The sequence below is a fragment of the Callionymus lyra genome, chromosome 12 (assembly GCF_982586985.1).
Source record: "Callionymus lyra chromosome 12, fCalLyr1.hap1.1, whole genome shotgun sequence".
In the NCBI taxonomy this organism is placed as follows: Eukaryota; Metazoa; Chordata; class Actinopteri; order Syngnathiformes; family Callionymidae; genus Callionymus; species Callionymus lyra.
The window spans coordinates 19,198,887-19,222,908 of NC_141829.1; the positions used below are offsets into that span (position 1 = coordinate 19,198,887).

The 24,022-nt window shown below is 36.4% G+C and overlaps 2 protein-coding genes across 2 annotated transcripts; both read right to left on the minus strand.

Annotated features, from left to right (window-relative positions):
- Window positions 1-224: 224 nt before the first annotated feature.
- On the minus strand, window positions 225-12,894 carry nek5 (NIMA related kinase 5). The gene is made up of 24 exons (XM_087804642.1): window positions 12,877-12,894; window positions 11,556-11,675; window positions 11,385-11,481; window positions 11,011-11,105; window positions 10,866-10,949; window positions 10,282-10,352; window positions 9,730-9,816; window positions 8,875-8,929; window positions 8,694-8,807; window positions 7,765-7,851; window positions 7,630-7,684; window positions 6,629-6,708; window positions 6,314-6,384; window positions 5,882-5,989; window positions 5,146-5,224; window positions 4,437-4,547; window positions 4,207-4,327; window positions 3,548-3,663; window positions 2,279-2,362; window positions 2,168-2,209; window positions 1,990-2,110; window positions 1,814-1,915; window positions 744-843; window positions 225-678 (listed from the first exon to the last, which is right to left on the minus strand). Exons 2-24 carry the CDS (start codon window positions 11,670-11,672, stop codon window positions 543-545), a joined length of 2,133 nt encoding a protein of 710 aa, XP_087660768.1. The 5' UTR covers window positions 11,673-11,675; window positions 12,877-12,894; the 3' UTR covers window positions 225-542.
- A 977-nt stretch (window positions 12,895-13,871) lies between these two features.
- LOC148068571 (integral membrane protein 2B-like) lies at window positions 13,872-23,408 on the minus strand. The gene is made up of 7 exons (XM_087803917.1): window positions 23,214-23,408; window positions 17,194-17,331; window positions 16,353-16,421; window positions 15,521-15,658; window positions 15,340-15,450; window positions 15,115-15,265; window positions 13,872-14,321 (listed from the first exon to the last, which is right to left on the minus strand). Exons 1-7 carry the CDS (start codon window positions 23,289-23,291, stop codon window positions 14,233-14,235), a joined length of 774 nt encoding a protein of 257 aa, XP_087660043.1. The 5' UTR covers window positions 23,292-23,408; the 3' UTR covers window positions 13,872-14,232.
- Between the last annotated feature and the right edge of the window lie 614 nt (window positions 23,409-24,022).

The following is a 24,022-nucleotide window of genomic DNA, read 5'->3' on the forward strand; positions in this document are numbered from 1 at the left end:
AAACAAAATAGATTTTTTTCAAAAGGTTTTTTTTTAATATAGAAAGTTTATTATTCTAATTCCAATAATTGAAGTCATTTTTCTAAATTCATTATTTTTTAATTTGCCAGTGCAGTATTCAATGACAAAGTACATAAATGGAAATAAATATTTAATTAAGATTTAAAATGATTGGAATATTCCATTAATTTAGAAAAAAAAGGGTTTTCTTTAAGTTAGAAACAAAAAACTTCTTAGAAGTTAAGTCAAATTCAACCTTCCAATATATCAATTATTTAATTTAACTATGTAATAAAAACAAATGTAACTTTTAAATATATCTATAATTGAATTCAAATATTGAATAAAAACTAATTTCATGTTTCAATATATAAATAATTGAATTCGATCATTTATTAAAAACAAATTCAACCTTTTTATGCTTATTCAATGCGAAGAAGTCGACAACATTTCAATAAAAATAATCAAAGTATCAACATTTAAAATGTTAAATTAAACCATTCAAGACTCTGATGGCTCTGATATAATTTGATAAAAGTCCGTCACACGTCCGATGATCCTGTCTCATGTCCAGACGTGTCGTGCTGGTCTTCGTCCTCTTCGTGGTCCAGGATGAGCAGGTTGTTCATGGAGTCCACCAGGGCTGGTCTCTGCTCGTCGTCCGACTCCTCGAAGGTCCTTATCAGTCACATGCATGGTTAATACGTTGCTACTTTTAGTTTCTCCTCTGATGTCATACTTACGTGTCGTCGTCGTCGGACCTGGACCGCAGACGCAGCTCGTCCTCCTCCGCGTCAGACTCGTCCTCCTCCTCACTTCCGGGGTTCGAGGCCTCTTTGAAATCTGATGGCGATAACACCTGGTGATTAGGGTTTTTATTAACAAGAATCTGGTTGACAATATATAACACGATACAGGGGTGAACGATACAATATATTGTGATACTCTAGGATATATATGTAGTATTGTGTTGCAGGATTTTCAGACCACATGGCTCTTGATGAAGTTGTAACTACTTTCATTTGTTTTGAAACCAAAATATGTCCAAACGTCAGCTTTAAAAGCGGCCGGAGTCGACCGTATCCTCTCGTCCTCAGTCATGGCTGGGATTTCGAAGGATTTCATTGTTCCTCTAGCTACGGATGATGTATTGACGACACAAAAATGTACTCAAGTATTTGCAGTCAATTCCAAATAGCAAATAATAAAAATAGAATCGATGTTTTTTTTTAATTTTAGGTTAGGTTAGGTAGAACTTTATTCTATCCCTCAGGAGGTCTCCTTTGGGAAATTGTTTTTTTCCCAAATTATCCACAGCAAATAGAGCAATTTTTCATTAAAAATAATCAAAATAAAATAAGAACAAGAACAAAGAGAAATAAAGAGAAAGAACAAGATGATACAATCTAAGTCTTAAGATAAAGAACATAGATCAAAGAACAATAACAAAGACAAAGGATAGAAAGATTAACATAGAACAGAACATCATGATACTTTTACTCCACTCCTGCCCCAGAATTGTACAATTTAATAGCCCCTGGAATGAATGAGTCCTTGAGTCTATTTGTTTTGCACCTGTGAAGGAGCATTCTTGCACTTTATTAAAAATATAAACCACCAAAGAAATATGATAAAAATCAAGATTAGATTATGTTATGCTATTTTTTATTTTACTTTTTTAAAATACAGTTCTGTTTAAAATAGATACAGTATTGTGGAATTTTTCTTTTTAAGTTTATTGATATTTTCTCACAACTGTACTGCTGATCACTCTGGACTCTCTGCATCTATGACATCATCAAAATCTTCTGACCTGCAGGCTCCAGGGTTGTTATGAGCTCAGCTTCAGCCAGAGCCTCCAGTAGAGTGTCTTGGGGGCCACCGCCCCACTGTCGCCGACCTTCATGTTCCTCCTCTGAAAGAACAATCCTACGGTCAGGATTCTACGCCTGTGAAACTTAACAGGAGAGAGTCAAGTTCCTTACAAACCTGCCACTTCCAAAGAGTCGCACATGTATCTGTCGGCGTCCAGCAGAGGGTGCTGCTGAGTCATCAGGCTCCATCTCCTCCTCTCCTCTGAAGGGTCGCTGACCTTCACCTCCTCCGCCGCCTGGTGGATGAGAGTCTTGTTCAGAGAGTTTTAGGAGAAGCTAACAAAGACTTTTACCTTCTCCTCATCGTCCAGAGGGATGACAAACATCACGCCTCTCTGCGGAGTAATTTAGATGTGAGGCAGATTTACTATTAAAATGCTGTTTTCATCACTCAGGCTTTCAACCTTGTGTTTTTGTTTTCGTCCTGGAACCTTCTTTTGCTCCTGTGGATGGTCCTGGTTCTCCTCCAATGCTGACTCAAGATCCTGCTTCATATTATGCAGATCATGAAGCTCAAGATCATTATGTCCTCACCCCTGCTAAAAGTGCATTTACACAGTTTTTTTTTTATGCTTTATTTTTTATTAAGTTGATTTTCATTTATTAGTAAATGCTCTGCGTTTTTCTGTGAATGTTATTTGTCCCACGCTATTGAATATGTCATTTAACGCATGTAAAAATGTCAAACTCATGCAGCGAAAATGTATTTTTTAGTGTTATTAAACAAGACTATTTAACAATTTCCTGCCTCATTTCATTCAATGTAAATGATATTAACATAGTTATTTATTTTGTAAACAATGTCTAAAAACTTTTTTCATAAAACAAAAGCCACATAAGACCCGCCATCTTTAAACTCCAAATCCATTTGAAACATAAATCAAATATATTACACTATTAAATCAAATCACCATATTAACAAGAACATTTAGGCTAAATTTAGAATAGGCCTGTTTGAATCTTGAAGAAATCGTTTTAATTAAATGTCAACTTAAGAACTAACTATACTTGTTATGTCTCGTGTGTCTTTCTTGGTGTTTCCTGTTTTTATTTTGAAACCTGCTCCCTTCTGTGTCTGTGAGTTTCCTTTCCGGTCCCTCCCTCTGCTGATTGTTATTGTCTCCACCTGTCTTGTGTTCTCCCGTTCTGCAGCTGCCAGTGATTGCTGGCAGCCTTCATATTCTGCTCACTCTCCCTCAGTCGGTTCGTCACACTTGTTGTCCCGTGTTGGTCTAGTTTGTGTTTCACGTTTCAGACTCCCAATTCGAGATTGTTTTGCCTTCCTGGTTTTGACCCTGGTACGTTTTCAATTTCCCTCGACATAATGTTGACCTTTTTTGGGGGGGGGATTCAGCATATGGTCACCCTAAATATTTCATGATAATTTTTGTCAACTAACAAGGTGTCATGCATGTGTCTGATAGAAGAAAGTGCTGTATTTGGAAGACACAGTATATTAGTGATGGTCTGATGAAGCTTCACGAATAGTGTCATGTTGTTTAGAGGTCAGTAGGTGGCGCCATCAGTTTAAAAATGATGTTTAATTGGAACACTTGTTCAAAACAAAGGAAATCAGTGCAGAGACTGCCATCTAGTGGACTCTGATATATTGACAGTGCTTCATGAAGCTTCATCTGAACACCACTACAGTACAGTATATGGTCTGAGTCTACCTGTACAGTCGTGACGGAACCGTCTGAAGAAGGTTCTGTATCGCTGGACCTCTCCACCCTGAACGTTCGGTGTTCATCCGCAGCTTTATCCTGACGGACAGTTGAGTCGAAGTACATGAAAGACAGATGTAAGTTAGACATAGAGAGGAAGCCGTTTAGGTTAGGTTAGGTAAAAACTTTATTGATCCCTCAGAAGGTCTCCTTCGGGAAATTGTTTTTTTTTTCCCCAATTAGACACAGCAATACAGCAATTATTCATAAAAATTAAAGAACAAGAACAGAGAGAAATAAAGAGAAAGAACAAGATGATACAGTCCAAGTCTAAAGATAAAGAACATAGATCAAAGACAAATAAAGAAAAAGGATACAAAGATTAACATAGAACAGAACATCCTGATACTTACTCCACTCCTGCCCCCAAACTCAGAAATTCAGTTTACAATGTACCTAAAACTTCCGCCCAACAGATTTTGTTGTTATGAGTTTTTCATTTGACTTTCGAGTATGTAGGAATTCAGTTAAAAGGACTCTACAAATATAAATTACTTACTTATTAAATGTTAAAATTGTTAAATTGCTAATGTGCTACATTTTTAAATAACAAATCTGGTGAGAAGTAAAAAAAAAAAAAAAGTCCCTCATTCATAGATAATAGTTACAAAAGTTTCCAATCGTACACATGTCATGAACACTTGCCTTTTCTTCGGCTCTGTGTCTGATCTTCTGCTTCTCCTGGTGATACTGCTGTCGGATCAGATGCAGCTGCTGAAGGTACTGATGCTTCTGACGTGGACACGAAATACAATTGAAATATATGACGACTCCGAGTTGGACATCGACCTGTGCCGCTTCAGATTGGAAATCAAACCTCCTGTGAACACAACAGTACCTGCTGGTCCTCCCACTTCCTGTTCCCGGCCGGTTCATCATCACACACTTCTTCTTCTTCTTCTGCTCCTGGTGGTTCTTTCTTCAACTCTGCTGTACATGGACGCAATCCCTGAAGGTGGTCGGTGAGAATTCTCAAGTTTAGTTTTACTGAAGATTGTTTAACCCTTGTTATCTCGGGGTCAAGGTGAGCCCAAGGCCCAAGAAAAAATGAGTAAGTAAGTAATTTGTATTTATATAGCGCTTTTCCAGACCAGGGTCACAAAGCGCTTAAAATATCAAAACAATACTCAATAAAATATATACTTTAAAGGTCAAGATAATTCTGAGAACAACACAAGAGTTCCAGAAAATCAAGGAAAAGCCTGAACAAATAAAAATGTTTTAAGATATCCCTCCACCACTGCATATGTATTTATGGAAGCCAGGGAGGTTGTTCACCTTGACCCAGAGACAACACAAGGGGTACCACAAACACATTTATAAAAATGTCTCAAAAAATGATCTGGTGATTCACAAGATGATAAAAAATAATCCATAGATTAAAAGCATAAGAACTCCACATAAACACAACGTAGAAAATAAATGGTTTCCAATTGTTTATGCTAAAAGGTCAGAGAGATGGAAGTTCAGGAAACATGGCACATTTAAATCAACATTAAGTTAATCCAACTGGTTTGTTTTTTAATACAATTAAGTTAAGAACTCACCAGCTGCTTCTCAGCTCTTAATTTATACTGGTTGGCTTCTTGTCTTCTCTGCAGATATTCCTCTCGAGCTGCAGCCACACTGAAGGTCAAGAACCCAGAGGAGGATAGTGGACCTGGTGTCATCCTAGATTATCCTTAAATTGATCAATGCTGTGTCTCAAATCGCATACTAGCGTACTAAAAGTTAGTATTTTTAGTGCGTTAGTGCGTCTCAATTCTTAGTATGCGAAATTTAGTGCGCCATGCACACTAAATTGGCGTACTAACACGCCCACAAAACTGAGTATGGTTCGATGGACACTAAACACACTAAACAGCCGCCATCTTAGTGACGTTTTAAACGGAAGTTACGTCATATATAAATGCATATATATGCATATACTTACAGGTGCATTTTCAGCAGCAGTAGAAGGATGCTGATACCAGCTTAAATATCTTGCGAATATTTAGATTCTCATATTTTTTCTTTATTTCTTTTTCCAAACTTGCAATACGTGCTGCCAGCAGGTGTCGGCGATAGCGTTCAAACGGCTGGTTGAAACATCGTTAAGTAGAAGAAGAAGCTGTCGAGTCATTTCCTGTTAGTGTGTAGCAGCAGAGTTTGATTTGAGACATACTATCTGTGGAGAATTTGCGTACTAGTTAGTACGTACACTAAACTGATGCATACTAACTTCTAGCATACTAAGAGTAGTATGCGATTTGAGACACAGCACAAGTGTCTGTAGATGCTCACCATAGGTAAGGTTCGACAGGGGGAGCATTGAGGGGCTGCACTTCCTGGTCTGGGTTCTTCCCCCGCAAGTGGTAGTATGGGCAGTTTGCAGCTGGTTGCTGTGCAGACCTTTAGAAGAAAGTATAAATGAATCTGGACACTGGAAATAATCTTTCATTAGGATCACATCTTGAAATGAAGGACAGAAGTTTATGTTACAGTTGGAGCTCAAGTTCATCTCCAGGTGAGTTTCTTTTGTACATTTTTTACATGATTTTAATTCATCTTTAACACATTTATCGAGAGGCATTTCTGGACAAAAACATTCAAACACATTTTATTTTTGCAAGTTCAAAATGTGTTATTTATTTATTACATGAAGATTAACGTACTTAACTTTTTGCTATTTCGTCAAAATGAGAAAAAAACAAACTTTTCCAAATAATGGTCAACCTTTGGTTGCGCTGTGGACTGTAGGCTCCAGCAGCAGTACAAGACAAACGTCCAGTTCGCTCCGAAGACGCCTGAAAACAAGTCGGATACGACTCAAGGAGGATTTGTGGATATGGATGGATGGACAAACGAATGGCTGGATTTAGATGGACGGATGGATGGAGAGACAAATGAACAGATAGATTGAGAGATGGCTGGATGAAGAGATAGTGAGATAGACAGACAGATAGAGAAGGAATGATGGACGGATGGACAGATATTTAAATGGATGGAAAGATAGATGGATGGATATCTAAACTGAAACTCTTGTTTTACCTTGTAGACTCTAAGAGGCGTCCGCCATCTTGGGGCAGCAGGATGTTTCTTCACAGCTGGTCTGGACTTTTGCTTTTTAGCTGGAGAAAGTGAAACAGTTATCAAAGTCAACAGATTTATTTTTTTTAAAACACAACATTGTCTGTTAAAGCGGTAAACATCACCAACTCATAGTGCAAATCATCAAAGGGCAAAAAAAAATAAAGATCATTAGACAATTTAATTGTTGGTAATTTGTCTAGTTTTTTTCCTTTTTAAAAACATGTTTTCTTGTCATATCTTGACCCATTTATATAAATATAGTTTGGAATTTTACGATGAAAGTGCTTGTTAGAAAGAGCTCCAAAAAAATATTAAAATAAAATGTAAACTTATATTAACATTAAACAATGAAGTGCATTAACAGTCTCAAATAACCTGGAGCAACATCCAATATCTGTCAGTGTTAATTTCTTAACTTTAAACTTTGTTTTAAAGCCAAAATGAGTCCAAACATCAGCTTTTAAAAGCTGCTGGACTCTGGTTTATCCTTCCTTTTTCACTCATGGCTGCCATTTCGTCGGTTTTCGCACGGAGGAAATGACGAATGTTGCCAGCTAGTGGCCGGAGGATTAATTGCACCACACATGGGAATAAACGCCGTGAATATTTGAGTGTTAACTGTAAAATAAAACATCGAATGATTGTCACTATTAGAAATATAAACCAAAAAATAATTTTGAATTAAAATAAAATGTTATATCAATAAAAAAACAAACTATAATATCAATACAGTCCTATTGAATATTGATACAGTATCGGAAATGAAGTGATCAAGATATATCATTACATCGACATTTTCTTACACTTGTTCATACTCCTGATATGGTAAAATAAAATCAGTGACATTTCTCAACTTCCTCTCGCACTACAAAAAGGCTGAGTTTTATTCTATTTAAATGTCTTAATCTACCATTTGTTTTCTGACCAAGGACTTCAATGGAGAAACCAACAGTGTTTACCTGCTCGATCACAGTCTCCTGGGTCGACCACCACATTCATAACATCTCCCGGACACTTTTGGGAAGACGAGAGAGAGAGAGACGGACATGAGCTGTGAGCAGCCGCACAGAAATCACTCTTTATTCCTCGGATACCTGCTGGTCCTGGTGCTTCATGATGTGCTGCTGTAGGAAGTCACACTTCAGGACTGAAGAGACAGACGGTCGATCATGAGGGTTGACCTGCAGACAGAACGCTTTTCAAAAGGATGATCTCAAGTGGGGTTCAAGTCAAAAACACAACTCCTGCATGAGAGACCCACATTTTTTAAGACAATATAAATATATAAGACGTCAAGAGTGTGTTAGTTTGGTGAAGTATATTTAGGTGTATTTAGCAGGAGTGTCAAACTCAAGCACACAATTGGCGAAAATCTTTTCGCAGTCAACAATATTTAAACTTGTATATTGAAATTTAAACAAATTTCCAAAAGGAGACCCCCTGAGGTATCGATAAAGTTCTACCTAACCTGTCAAAATGTGTATTTACCGTCTCTAAAGGGAAGTAAGGGTGGGAATGTAATACTCTCAGTTTCTGTCTTATTGGAATTCCCAGTATAATGGTTGACATGGATGATTTCAATCTCATTTTCTTATCTTAAACACTGACGTTTTTAGCTGTAAAGTTATTTAGCGGTTAAGATATTTTAAACATTTGGGCAAAATTTTTTGCGTTAACATGGTCCGGCCGACATTATTTACCATTTTCGTAGACTTCGATTTTATTGGCCTTTTTACAAGTTTGAGTGGTTAAAATGGGTCAATGTCTAAATTTTTTTGAGCCTTCAAAAAACAACATTTTACATATTTGGGCAACAATTTTCTGCGCTCACATGGTGCGTCTGATATCATACTTAAGTATTCTGACATTTTTTTCCATTTTCGGACGTGTCATTTTTTGGCCTTTTTACAAGTTTGAGTGATTAAAATCGGTCGAATTATACCTTTTTTCGAGCCTTCAAATAACAACATTTTAAATATTTGGGCAACAATTTTTTAAGCTCAGCTCAAACTCTAAACCGTACCCTAAAAAGGTGGGAAACAAGCAGACGAAGATCAGGGGAGTAGCGGCTGGACACTGGGCTGTAGCGCCCCCTGCAGATCTTGCTGATCAACTGCGGCAAACTCCGTCCCTCGAACTGGTGTGAAAACAAACACGTGACTTCGATGCATCCCTTGTGTTCCTGGAGGAAGCTTAAGACTCACCGGATGCTTCAGGGTGCAGAGTTCATAGAGGACACAACCCAGAGACCAGACATCCCTGAAAGTTTTTGGTGTTTATAGAACAGGGAAATATACAAACCCTGAAAACATCTTAAATATTCTAAGATAAGCTTTTATTTAAAACAAAAAAAGTAGTAACTCAAGAGTCTGTTTAGTGATAAACCGTAAGGATTTAAAGAACGCTGTATGACTTATTTTCTTTTTATTATAATATACATTTGTTTTGTTTTAACATACATTTCTCATTAGTATTTGTAAAACTAGTTTTACTGTTAGTCTAAAACAATTTTGTTAACTTAGAAATTATATTGATGTTTTTTTTGTTTCTTTATCTTACAGTAATTAGAATTTGTCAGCAATTATCAGAAGTGATAGATGTTGACAGGAAACAGGATGTTGCGCAAGAAGCTGATTTATCTCCACTGCATTATCCAACATCAAGATAATAATTCCTGTTGGTCTCCATCAGCAAAAAAATAAGGACAAGTGTGTGTGTGTGTGTGTGTGTGTGTGCACGAGTTAAATCTGTGGCATCATATAAATGTATTAATTTCATGTTTTCACAACGATTAAATATATAATATAAGGCGACAAGTGTCGTTGGTTGGAGACGGAAATATTAACTGGGATTGAGTTAAATCTTCCCCTCACTTGAAGCTGAAACAAGACATTCACTGTGAACTTAAAATAAAACGTTCGAAATACAAAAATCTAACAAAATTGTGTTACTTTTCAAATCACAGAGTTGCTACAGAATGTTTCAATCTGCCCGATGACTTCCTCCTTATCTTGAAAGTTACAGTCAAGACTCGTAATCTGGTTGTTTCACACACGTACGTCTTGTTGTTGTAGGGTCGACTCTCACAGATCTCAGGCGACAGATAGTACGGCGTCCCGACACACGTCCGGGCCAACTCCATGGTGCTGCAGGACACAAAGGATTTATGGTCACGTGTACTTTCATATATATACTGTATATAATATATATTTTTTTATAGTGAGGTTGACTACAAACTAAACCACTTCAAAAATGTTGTATTTTTCACAATTTTTAAGGGGAAAGAATTCACTTCAAACCCAGAATTTCCTCTAACTTAATTCAAGATACAATACATATTCAACTGTGCTGCCACAGTTTCTATAAATATTATACTTTCTTTTAATGTTTTGGTGCAGATACTGGGTTAGAGTGTTTAATTGATTTCTATTTTATTTTATTTTGTTTTTTTGTGACTGTTCCAATGTCTAGTAGTATTTTTAGTTTGTTTTACACTTACAAATGCATGCTTTTAAAAGAGGCTCAACATAAAGTCACAGATAATATATTTTAACCCTCATGTGCACTATTACTGCCATTTCTAACTCTGTTGCATGGGTGTGTTTACTTACTTGTTTAATATTCTTGCGATTCCAAGGTCCCCTAGTTTAGCCTTCATTCCATTGTTGGTAAGAAAGATATTCTGGACACATGGAAAGTGGAAATAACTGAGCATTAGTGTGCATATGTTATTTGAACTAAAAACAAATCGCTTTTTAATATTAAAAAAAACAAAACACATTTTGTTAGGGCAACTGATGAGAAAACCCAACTCTCTTGCCTCAAACACATGTTTCAAATGTTGAAGTCTTCCTCAGTCTCTCATCATGACCATCTTTTGAACACATTACTTTATAAAGTTCTCCCCCGTCTGAAATATGGGCGAACAAGCGGTTACGAGAGCAAAGCCCATTATGATTTAATAACGGCTCCACTTCTCCTCTAGCCATCTGTAATCGACCAGCTTTGTTTAATACAACGAGTCCTTTGAAGGTGGAGACTTCCAGGATGGATGATGCACGGTGACAAACCTTGACGTTTGACTAATCACAGCACAGTGGGCGTGGTTATGGTAAACAAGATTTCAACTCCAGATAAAGGAAGTGTTTTCAGTGGGCAGGGCTTAAGCACATTTTCTAATGTAAATATTACATACCTGTGATTTCACGTCTCTGTGAAGAACCTTCCTGTCATGGATGTGTTTGAGACCCAAACAGATCTGAACGAACCAGTCCAAGATCTGAAGAGGTAAAGCTCAGTTAGACTCGGAGGAGACGTGCACAGGCTCGAGTGCACGTGACCTGCTCCTCCGAGAAGAGTCCCTTCTGTGCGTTGATCCTCTTCATCAGGTCCCCTCCGTCACAATACTCCATCACGATGTTGAGAATCTGCTTCTCTAAAAAGGTTAAAAAGACAAAAGACTGTAACTGCTGTATGGCAGGGTGTCAAACTGGTCCAGAAAAGGGCCGAGACGGTGCAGGTTTTTGTTCCAACCAGTCAAGCACACAAACAAATCAGGCGTCGGCTTAAACAACTAACACCTGACTGTTAATCGATTGATTAATGTCTTCAGACGCCTGATTGGTTCAACTATAATGTGCTTGACGGGTTGGATCCAAAACCTGCACTGGCTCGGCCCTCTTCTGGACCAGTTTGACACCTGTCGAACGCACACCTGTGAAAGTCGTGATGAAGGACACAATGTTCGGGTGCTTCATCGTGGAGAGCACCGTAACCTCCTGCTTCGCACTTTCCTTCTCCTTGTCTGACATCTGGACAGTGAGAGGAAAACCAACAGTTTAAAACCTCCTGGTCACAAGGATCTGACATCATGATCCCTGATTACCTGTCGAAGGTTGACCTGCTTGACCACACACAGCCTGTTTCCGTCTCGGTCTCTGACCAGGAAGGCTTTTCCGAAGGCACCTTCTCCGATGGGGCACACGGCTTCATAGTTGTTCATATCCTGGAGGTCCGGGAGAAATGTTTGGTTCAGTTTCAATTTTTTCTGTCGCCCAGTTAAAGTTCAACTAATGTGTTGATTTAAGTGTGTCTTAAATAGATGTTGGACTCTATTGTCCTCATCAGTATGTGTCTGTTTGTACAAAACTCTATTTTCATTTAAATATTTCAATTGGAAAATGATCTTAAGCCCCGCCCACTGAAAACACTTTTCTGAAGATTAATTCTTGTTCACCATAACCACTCCCACTCTGCTGTGATTTTGTCACCGCTCTAAACCAATCCCGGAAGTCTCCAAGGGACACGTTGTATAAACAAAGCGGGCGTGATTACAGCTGGCTGGAGGAGGAGTTAAGTTAATTTTTATATCATGATGGACTCCGCTCTCGTAACCTCTCGTTCGCCCAGGTTTCAGACGGGGGAGAACTTTATAAACTAAATAAATGACTTCAAAACATGGTTATGATGAACAATTTAGTGAGTCGGGAAAGATCAGTGTTCACCTTAGTTGTCCTTTAAATTATTTTATTTAAATGAACACAAACCACTTTTCTATGCTATAAATAAAGTTGATGCCCAAAACATTTATACTTATAAATCTGAATCATTATTATTAATCTGTATCATTGATTGGTCATTTAAGTTTTAACATTATTTCTTTGATTTATTTTCTACCGCTTTAAACTATGTACTATTGTTTTTTCATTCATATTCAATAAAAATAATTTGCATCAATCATTCAATTAAAAAAAAAAAGTAGATTTGCAATCAAAATAAAAGTTTCTTAATTAATTAAAACTTGTTTTCAGTCATTTAAAAACTTTTTTGAGCTTAAATTAATAACGCACAAATGTGCTACGCATAAAATGACAGACACAAAACATCAGAGAAAACGGTTTCAATCGAGGAAAAAAACAAAACATTTCTTGAACTGGTTCACTTTTTTCAATGTTATCTAGTAATAAAGATAGATCTAACTCCTTACTTTACAGGTGAACGTGTATTTCATTTTGAGATGGACCAGTTTTGCCTTATTTTAAAGAAAACAAAGTGAAGATGTATAGGTTTCATATATCACTGAACACACTTGACCGGGAGTGTACTGCGTTGCTATGGAGACGCAGCAACAAAAGCCTAACTTGACATTTTTACCTGCTAACTTCTAGGTTTAAAACTTACTATGTCAGTCTAGTTAGTTCTCTCACCTGATGGACGAGGTGACAACCTTGTGATGTTCGACGGTGTCGGTGTTGAACGAGGCAACGCAAGGTATTCTGGGAGTTGATCGCGATCTTCTCGGACGTTAAATGCCACCATGATAAAAAAAAATCCAAACAAAACGAAATATATTATTAAAAATGTGTGAATAATCATAAAAATTCCGAAATCAATTATTTGTATTTCTGTAGTTTCAATAGTTATTGTTATTTTATTTATTATTACATTTGGTATTTAATTCATTTTCGTTTTTCCACTACTCTGCCATTTATCGTCCTTCATGTTTGTAGTATAATTTAATGTAAATATAAACAAAACAAACCGGACAGAATCATATTAAATGTAATCAATTTTCTTAGTATGTTTTCTTTTTAATATAGAATGCATTTATTTGTTTCTCTATTATTTAATAGTTAACTTGTATTCTTTAAGCAAGCAATAGCTTTTTATCTTGACTCTTGGGTATTAAATTTTTCTTCTTCTACCTCAAAACAAGTGTTTTGTTATGAAGAGAATTTGCATTGATATTGAGAATCTTTGTACTTGTTGTTTGTAAAAAATTATGTTAAATAATGGAGTTCTCTTGACATATTTGCATCGTTTTATTGACTGGTCGGCGCCTCAAAACAGTTACAAGGTAAGTAACATTTGTACTTGATGATCTACTTTCATGCATAAAAACACCTGGAAGACTTTATATGACTAAAGTCTTTTACACACCACAAGGCCACAGTCTTGATATTAGCCGCTCACTAGCTTTTGGTTTCTATACCATTCATAACTGAACATGTCTACAAAACCCCCTGGTATTTTCAGCTGTGCACTCAGTAAATCACCTGTAATCCGTGGTTTGGATCATTGGATAAAAACACACATATCTCAGTTTATGTGAACCCTTTATATATGATTATAATATGCATTGAGGTTCATTTAAAACAAGCAACAACAACCAAAAAAAGCAGCTACAAGAAAGAAAAGAAAATGTAAGTGGGAACTTGTTTTTATTGAGCAGGTCATCTTAACATGGGTAAGAAAATGATTGTTATAAAGAAAATTAGTGAAATATCTAAAACATACCGATAAAATGAAGCGTGGCTCATGTTTCCGCCAACATTCATTCATCCACATTAAGAAAGCTTAACATTTAAAAATCGCACATGTACCCACCCCTTCCCTTTTTTTTAATTTTTTTAGGGGCGGTGTATCCATGGCAACAGCAGGATATCCCTCTAGTTTCCCCCCCTGGCGCAATCCCTGGTATGTAAAGAAAGACTCTCGCTATAGACAGAGTTTGCCGTTGTGTCGTTGCTACATCTTGACACAGACTCGCCGAGGACGCACGACTACTGCTCGCAGATCTTCGTTTCCAAGACGAAATCCTTCGCGAAGTGACGGATCTTGTGGCAGTTGGACGCCTCGCGTTTCTGCATTCCTGGAAAACAGAGGTCACATTCATAATCTTTTGGAGAGGGATGGAGAGATGCGGAGAGAAGGTAGGTTCACTTTAAAAGTGGCCTTTGTGACACCATCTACTAGTGTTGTAAGAAAATATCATATTCTTGATACCATATTGATATTCAACAGCACAGTACAGATAAAAAAGTATATATTGTTACTTTCATTTGGGGAGAAAATAATACTTTATCAAAGGTTTTATGGTTTATATTTCAACAAAGTGTGTATACTAATAAAACAATTTGATTTAATGTAATAAATATAAATATTCACGACATTAGTTTATTTTTGTGCTGAAATTAAACATCTCGCAACTAGGTGGCAGCAGTCATTACGTCCTTCATAGCTAAAGGAACAAGAATTTCCTGCAATGACTCGGCACGAGAGGATACAGTCGACTTCAGCAAGTATGGCAAGACATATTTCGGTTTCAAAACAACACAATTAAAGCAGTTGCGACTTCACAAAGAGCCATGTATCGTGCGGACAATACCACAAATATAATCTTGTTCTCACAGTATCGCAATATATAGTATTGTTGCCCCGGTATCGTGATATTTAACTCTACTATAAACACTACTGGAAAACGCTTTGGAAATGTGGCCAGATTGCCGTAAACTTCTTCCACTACTATTTAGTAGAGCAAGCATTTGTTACACCAATAACTAAGAGAAACATGTATTGTATTGTTTGGTGTGAACGACATGAAAAGAAACTGATGAAGCCGATGAAGGTCGTGCAGGACAAGCTCGCACACCGGAGACCCTTACCGAGGATGTGGTCTCTACGCTGCAGCTTGAACGTGTCTTTGTTGCGGCACAGATTGTAGATATAGTAGCCGAGCTGGCTCACGTGCTCCAGACGCTCCGTCACCACCATCTCCTCATGGACCAGGTACACCTGAGGCAGGTAAGTCCCGGCCTGACATGGGAGAGGAAGTTAAACCGGAGCCCTCGGGTTGTCATGATGTGATGACCAGAACGCTAGACTGGTACCTTGACATTGACCAGCAGCTCCAGCAGGTCTTTGGGGGGCATGATGATGGACGTGTTCAGAGGCATGACGTAGCACTTGTTCAGACTCAGATCCAGGTATGCGGTTAACCTCTAACAAGACAAGACAAAGTGTTGGTTGCATTTCATAATGAGTTTTTTTTCATAAACTTGTGTTGCTCACCCTCTGGAAGTCGTGGACGATGTCTGCCGGGTCTCCTTCTTCGAACTCAGGAACTGGAATGTGGATCAGCTCCACCTGCTCCCTCTCGATGACCTGGATCCTCTCCTCAAGCAGGCGGAAGTGGTTTGGCATGTCCACCTGAATGTGCAGCAAGCAAAAAAGTCTTTCTCTTGTAATTGTGTGACTTCTAAAAGGCTACATTCTAGCTTTCTTTTATCTCTTCAACTCCTTCTTCTATTCCTCTTTTTCTACCCTTTTTTCGCCCCCATTCAAGTGAATAGGAAAAATCTTAAGCTCATGTTTCAACTACTTCCACCTTGACCTTCCGGTACATTTATCTACTCACACCTAGAAACTTAATTTAACTTTAAACTAGACAAACTTTTGTCTACTTACTACTACTACTACTACTACTACTTTTTCTGCTTGTACTACTCACTCTACTACTGCTTTTACTGATTTTACTTCTACTACTTCTTCTATTTCTACTACTACTTCTGCTGTAGTTTTCTTATATTCTTCTCATTATATTTCTTTTATTTAACCCTTGCATTGTCTCTGGGGTCAAGGTGACCGAGTGTGAGATTGTGGAAAATGTAAATGACAGATTAGGAAAGGTTTATAAAGAGTGCAAGGAGGGAGTATTTGAAAAGAGCAAAACTAAAGAGTTACCATTTTTCATTGAATGACTTTTTTTTTCCAGAAAGTAACCCCCCCAACAAACGAGGGACCACTGTAATGCCGAACCAAATGTTTTTGCGCAAACATGGACCAGACTGCTGCTGGCAGCAGATGATAAGGGCAGAAAAGGAAACTTGTAAAAGCGACATACCTCGGTCTCCTCATGGATCATGAAGTTTTCCTCCCGGTACTTCCTGCCACACACGTACACCTCCCCCTCCTGTGACGACCAGAAAGTCAACAAGATGGTTCAAATGTTGAGTATACTTATCTGCACACAATCATTTATTATTCATCTTAGCAGGTTTTTTTTTATGTTTAATATTTTCAAATAGTTGGCTGAATATTTGTTGGGGGATTTAAATCAACATCTCAATTTAAGAGAATGCAAATTCCAAATAGCAAAGGCTGTAATTTGGAAAGAAGAAATAGAAGCACATGCGCTGACTCTCCAATAGGTGGCAGCATAAACAAAAGTGGACGGAGACAAAGCAACTAAAAGTGCTTTTCTTTCGTTTATTATTACCATTTACAAAATGTTTTTACATATTGAATTGGTGTTGCTAAAATTTTATAGTCGTTTGAACCATTTTCTGTGACTTAATGACCCGAAATCCACATGTATTTCAGTAGTTATTTATTTGCGACTAATTTGTGTGATATTTATAATTATTTGTTAAACTCTAGGCGTTTTGTGCAGTGCTTATTTGTTGATTTTGTTCAAATGTTGAGTTGGTAATACTAATAATAGCAAGACTAATGCAGTATGACAGAAAATAAATTAGATACTAAATTGCAATCGCAGTATTGGTTTAATAGAATATTTTTTTCTATTTGACGAGTGGATTTTTATAAGCTAATTTTAATATAAAGAAACCTAAATTTCATCGGCTTCATTAAAAATAGACATCAATCTTTGTGTTTCGACATTTGTCTGTCATTTAATTATTCGAGCGTAATAAACTGTGAAATGGTTGTGTTTTTAAACACACCTGCGGGGAGTAGAAGTGGAACAGATACCCTCCTCCGACAACCAGCCCGGACAGCATCAGGGCCAGGCCCAGACACATGCACCAGCACCAGGCCCGGGACTGGTGTCGCACGAGGACGGCGGCGGCTTCTGCATCCTGCTGAAGACAAAAAAATAAAAAATAAAATCAGTTTATGATCTTTGTCACGGTTTGATTTGCAGCCATCACCCGCACCAAAGATGGCAGATAATAAAGCTCGCACGGTAATAGACACACTCGCACGCGCGAGTAAAGAAAAATAATGTTATATAACGATAAAAGTAGGAAGTACTACAGAGCAAGTGCATCCTGTTTTGATAGAATCTGCAGTCAAGCTTTCACTTGTTAAAATAAAAAATCTGTCATACACACATCAGACTTTGACATTTTTGACTCACTCAGAAAAAAATTTAAATCAATAATGAGCTTCTATATGAAGCTTTGAGTTCAGGTCTTCAAGCCTTACTTACTTTTTTTTTTTTTTTTACCTTTGAAATAACCTTTTTTTTATTCAGTCATTTTATGGATTATATTTCAATAGTTTGTGTATAAAAGACAATAGTTTGATGTTTTAATTTACAATACCACCCAAATATTCACAGCGTTTATTCATTTATGTGGTGCAATTAAACCTCTGACCACTAGTTGGCAACATTCTTCATTTACTCCGTGCTAAAGTTACAACAAAAAAGACGAAATGGCAGCGATGAGCGAAAAAAGGAAAGGATACACCAGAGTCCAGCAGCTAAAGCTGATGTTTGGACTCATTTTAAACAGTTTAAAGTTATAAAATGTAACTCTGAGAGATACTGGATATTGCATGTTGCTCCAGGTTGTTTGTTAACTTCATTGTGCATTGTTAATATAAGTTTACATTTTATGTTAATATTTTTGAGAATGCACTTTTCTACAAGCAATTTCGCATTTGATTAGAGAAAGTACTTTTTTATTTCTTTACTATAAAAGCCAAAAAAAAGTGTTGTTTCTTCAAAGGGATCCCTATCAAAACAAATCAAAATATATCGTATCGCCACACATGTATCGTGATACGCATGTATTCGCCAGATTCTTGCCAAAACACAGCCATACTAACCAGGTACTTTCTTTCCACAATTATTATAGTCAACAGAAAACAGGTTCCACATATCAAACAAGATAAGAGGCCAATTAAGGGATGAGCTAAATAGGATCAAGATTAAGCTTATCAACAAGCAGCACTCGGTGTCTGCACTTTTGACTCATGGTCGAGGAAGAAAATACTCAAAACATTACTCCAAAGAAATTTGCGTCAACGATGTTGTGTTCATTCGATCACATCGTTACTCATCCAGTTAAGTAACGCTCTAATACTATGACGTTTCACATCTTACACAACAGCCTTACCTACAGGCCCGAACACGCCTTCCACCCAAGGTTTCACAACACTCGCTCTCACCACATGTACACTACAGACGCTCGGCTCGCCAAGAACACGGCGTACACCTGGGTCGCAAATCAAACAAACGGACAAAAAGAAATGATTTAAGACTCGCTAGAATAGAATAGAATAGAATAGAAACTCTTTAGAATAGACAAAGAACTTCAACCAAATTCACAAGTCCAGAGTTTGGGAATAATACAGTCAAAGAAAACATTGTTGGAAATGGAAATGTTGTCGAAGTAAATTCAAAATAGCTGCCAATGGGTGTGTGTCGAGGACATTTTCAGCAGATCTGAACTGGATCCACTTTGAGAAAAACATGCAACTAAGAAAAACATTACGATCTGCGTTAGGTTTTCAAGAAAACATCGATACACTTAGATATCGCAGTATTTATTTCCACGATACTGTATGGATATTCAACCGCTCCGTTTTTTAAATTGGCTTTCAAATCATATTTTATTTTTATGTTTTATATTTTTATAAAGTACGGGTAAAGTAAAACAATACAATTTTTTATATAACAATTAAACTGAAAAAATATTCACAGCATTTGTTCATTTTTGTGTAGCAATTAAACTTTACCGAGTCGCAATAATGCAGCAGTCATTACGTCCTCTGCAACTAAAGGAAAAATGAAATTCCACATGATCTTGGCAATAACTGAGGATGAGAGGATACAGTCGACTAAAGCAGCTTCAAAAAAATTGTTGATAAATTGATATATTTTGGTTTTAAAACAAATGAAGTGGAAGATTCAAACAGCTCAACGTAACTCTTGTACGTTTATAGAGTTAAAAATTCAAGTCAGGAATGTTTATCTTAGTTAAAAGGCTAGCTAGGCAGTTTTGTTTTATAAGTCCTGTGAATGCCAAAAGCAATATTGCTTTCAGTTTTGGAAGAGGGATGGTTTCAGCGTTTGACTTATGAACTTCCAGGAAAACAGAACAGCATTCTGGTTGCATCCTGTTTTTTAATAATTAAAACAAACGTGCAAATGTTCAAATGGATCATGTTGGTTTGGTTATTTAATTGGTTTGCTGTTTTTTCTTCTTTATTTTAACTGCCAGATATTGAAAGTAGTAAAAGGAAAAATGTACTGTATATATGTAGGATATCTTTAAAGAGATATACATGTAAGGAAAGTCTTATTTCAGAAATTGTGGACATGTTGGTTGTTGTTCTATATTCACCGGACTCATATTATTAATCATTAACTCCTGAAAATCAAGGTGTATTTTATGGTCAAGGTGACTTTAATATATAGTAGAGTCGGTGGTTCATTTTAGTTTTAGTAATTTTAAATATGCAAGTTTAAATTAGTTTATTTTGACGCCTGTAGATTCAAAAGAGCTACATGTCTTGCGCTAATAAAAGTAACAAATAATATTATTATTATTGAGATTTTCCGTGATGAGAAATAGTTCCCAAATTCATAAGTCCTGTGAAGATTTTCACACCTGACTGTTCATGACATATTGTACATGAACTGAGATTCAAACGTATTTCAAACGTAACTAATCATAAAATGTTTTTGTTGTGGAAAAACTGGCACCAGGAAACCATGTCCTTCCTTCCCTTTAAGAAATGAGTAACCGACTTGAGAAATCATCAGCTCCTGCTCTGTCTTTTTCTGTGTACAGAGGTCGTCGTACCTCAAGGGTAGGGGGTTGTTCTTTGGTCTAAGACAGAACACAGTTGGACGCAGCTAAAGGGCCTAAGCTAAGTCACTATCTGACCGATTAGAACATAATCCTCTTCAGAGGAAGTCCTCGTGCAGCACAGATGAGATTCTGGGAAGTCCGGTGAAATAGAACGGACAACTCTTCTGGTCACAAGAAAAAAAAGATATCAAGCTTTATAGCAAAATGTTTAACTATTACATTTACTGCACCCTTTGCAAACGACAAACATAAATGTAGATAAACATAAATATTAAGTTCCTAAAGATGTCACTTTCATCAACTCTATGAACATAAACCATGTGACTAATTCATTTAAAAAACATAAAGAAAGATCATGATATTATACTGATGGTTTGTTTATTAAATAACTCTCCTTTAGCTGTGAATCGTGTTCAATTTTCTATATACTTCTCAAAAGCAGTGAGGCACAAATACGATATTTTTGGCCGATGTTATAGTTTCTAAAATGACTTAAAAGACTTAATTTGACTAAATAATCCAGCCCTGAAACAATGATTCCACCAGACCCTCAATAAAAGACTATAATACAAATCAGTCAATTAAAATGCTTCTAAATATTATTTCTTTAATTACAAGCTACAACACTTATTGTTGTAATTATGTATTATTATACATTATAATTATGGTTCAAACCATTTGTTTAAAGCAGTTCTGTTGAAAAAGAAAACTAATTCTGCAAAGACTGAAGACATAATCTTCCATGAAAATAAAAATTAGTTGCATAAAACTTACTGTACATATGGATCATTTCTAATTGACCATTATCCATTGCAAATTTCAACATACAAACAATTTCAAGATACAAATTTGAAAGCTTAAGAGTATCTGTTAGTTAGTTAACTGAAATTTAAAAATATAATCTAGTTGTGAGTTCAATAATATCTTTAATATGTTCTTGCCATGGCCACGTGCAAAGAACAATTCCCTCTTGTGTTTTTGGTAAAAACAACCTTTATTTAAGGATAAACAGCCAATGGGCGGTTAACAATGTTTATATTTGTGCATAAACTAAACAAAAAAAGGTGTGTCAGCAAATAACCTACCAGACAGGATTGGTTGAAAAGCCTACATATGACAAGCCAAACTTCACGTATTAAGCTCATGTCAGCATCGTTCCAACCACAATTCTTCGACAGGATACGTTACAGAAATGTGGGCTTTTGCATGTGCTGTGAACTTTAATGTTTGCTTTATAAATGAAGCGTTGCTGAAACCAGTTAATCTACAAACTGTATTTAAATGGTAAAAATAATCTCTCTTTGTGCTAAACTATGTTTGTATAACAGGAAAGTAAATATTCAGTTATTAATCCAAACAAAGTGTTAACCTATAATCAAATCAACAGAGTAAATAATGCTTCGGTTGAACTGACATTTTTAAGTCTTCCTATCATGAACTTCCCATGTGTGAGTCATATTTATTTTAACACAATTTTGAAATCCATGCACATGTTTTAGCAGGTTTAAACATCAATGCCATTAAAGTGACTTAATTTCTGATTTTTATTGGCAACATGCAGACATAGTCTCGGTGAGTTAAGTTCTAAACCCAAACGAATGGCTTGCCCAGACCTGTTCAAACTAGATCCACCCAAAGTCTGAGCAGTTATTTCGATCTTGAAGTGAACTGTAGCTGCCTACCAGTACATTTTGGTTTCACGTATAAGAATCACACAAATATTATACACAATTTAGAGTGTGTGTGAGCCCCATCCCAAGACTTTTTTTTGTTTTAATACCATTTGAAATAAAAATGCAAGACCAACTTGACAATTTATCAAAACTAAAAAATCTAAACCATCTAGGTTTAGGTACAACTTTACCCAAATGTTTATTTTAACATAAAAAAAGGTATTTTTAATCCACTGATGTCTCCGCATTTAGCAATTTTGAAAAATGTCGGTTTCACTATTAATTTTCATTAAAATGAAAACTTTCAATGTTGCCTAAAGAAAGGGAATTTTTTAAGTTGCTACATGAACCACGATGAAGTAGAACCCTGAAGTGAGACCAACATAAAATCTTACGAAACATTAATGATTAAAGTCAAATTTAATGCCAATTTCGGGCTTATTGTTTAGATTAATTAATTTAATGCATTTAAGGTATTTTTCAAGCATCTGAGGGAACCGTGATATTTTTCTTTTTTTATATATATTTCTTCACTGCCACCAGTATTCAGATACTGATTCTGAATATACATAGATAGATAAACTTCATTGATCCTCTGGAGGTATATAAATCAAAGAGGTTTTGGGAGTGATTGTACTGTAGTTTTTTGCTGATTTTTGTTCAGTTCTTATATCTGGTAAGAGTTTTTATAAACAAATAAACCAGTAGGAATATATCAATCGCAAATCTCACTTTATACCACCATCTATTTTCCACCCTTTATTCAAGGTAGGTCATATCTTTTAATATTTAATTGACCATAATTCAAATGTCAAAATAAAAGCTAGTGAAAAGCCTTGTTGGAAAAAAACAAAACAATGCCATTTACAGGAACCTTGCGCTCAGTGTGGATCAACTGCGTAGAAAAAACCTTTATCTTTAAGTTTCACGTGAAACCAGCAGCGAGATATAAAACCGAAAGCACGTACAGTAACGTTCAACGGTAATAACAAAAGTAAATATCGCAGTATAACCCAATATATTTGACTTGACTAAACTGCCGTTTAAAGACAACGGAAGTGCACGATCGCGAATTCAACACTGGCAGAAACATGTTAAATATACATGCGATCTTAAATGTAACGTCAAGGTTTTCGTAGGAAATGCAGAACGCGGAGGTTAAACGAAGCAAAAAATGACGTTGTGTTGTTATTGTTATGAAGTTAGGCGGAAGTGAGCTTAGCTTCGTTAGCATCCTCGACTCACTTCTTCAGGAAGAAGCGTCTCCACGTCCTTCTTGACATCCTTCTGCGTCAAAGCCGAGTTGAAAGAAACCTTCACCATTTTTGGAATGATCCCCCCTCTCTATATATTAGGTTATTTTATTTCTATTATAAATCAGCGGACAAATGCGTAGGAACGACCGCCTTCGTTGGAATGTCGCTTGTGATACGGGAGCGATAAGCAGCGCCTGCTATTGGCAGCAGAGCAGCGGCGACAGGAGGAGGAGAGTCTGTCGTCGACTTATGACGTAGGTCTCTTTTTAGACAAGTCAAACTAAATAATGATTAACGTATTTAAATTAACATTTCAGGAATTGTTGAGGTCAGGACAATGAACATATGGTAGTCCATACAATTCATTTTTTTTGCTCAAAAATGTTCGTGGCTTATGGTTAAAATGAAGAAAATATTGCTGCAACCACCATGTTTATGTGACTTGGACTATTAGACAATATTGATAAATATATACTTTATTAATCTCACATAGAGCGATTTACAGTAGATGTAGAAGGCATTGTTGTAAACAGACAGCAAGGGAAAATACACATATACAGTAGTGTAGTGTACAATATTGTTGCAAAGAAAAATAAAAAGTACAACAATTCAATAGTAATTTAATTAAAATAAAAACTACACATTTGTGCAAAGAAATATCCAAATACACAATATTTTGCAACGAAAAAAACTAACAAAAAACAAGTTTTTGCAAAGACAAAAAAAACAACAACATTGTCTAAAAAAAAAAAAGAAATTCAAAAATACGAAATTCTAAAATACAATATCGTCCAATGG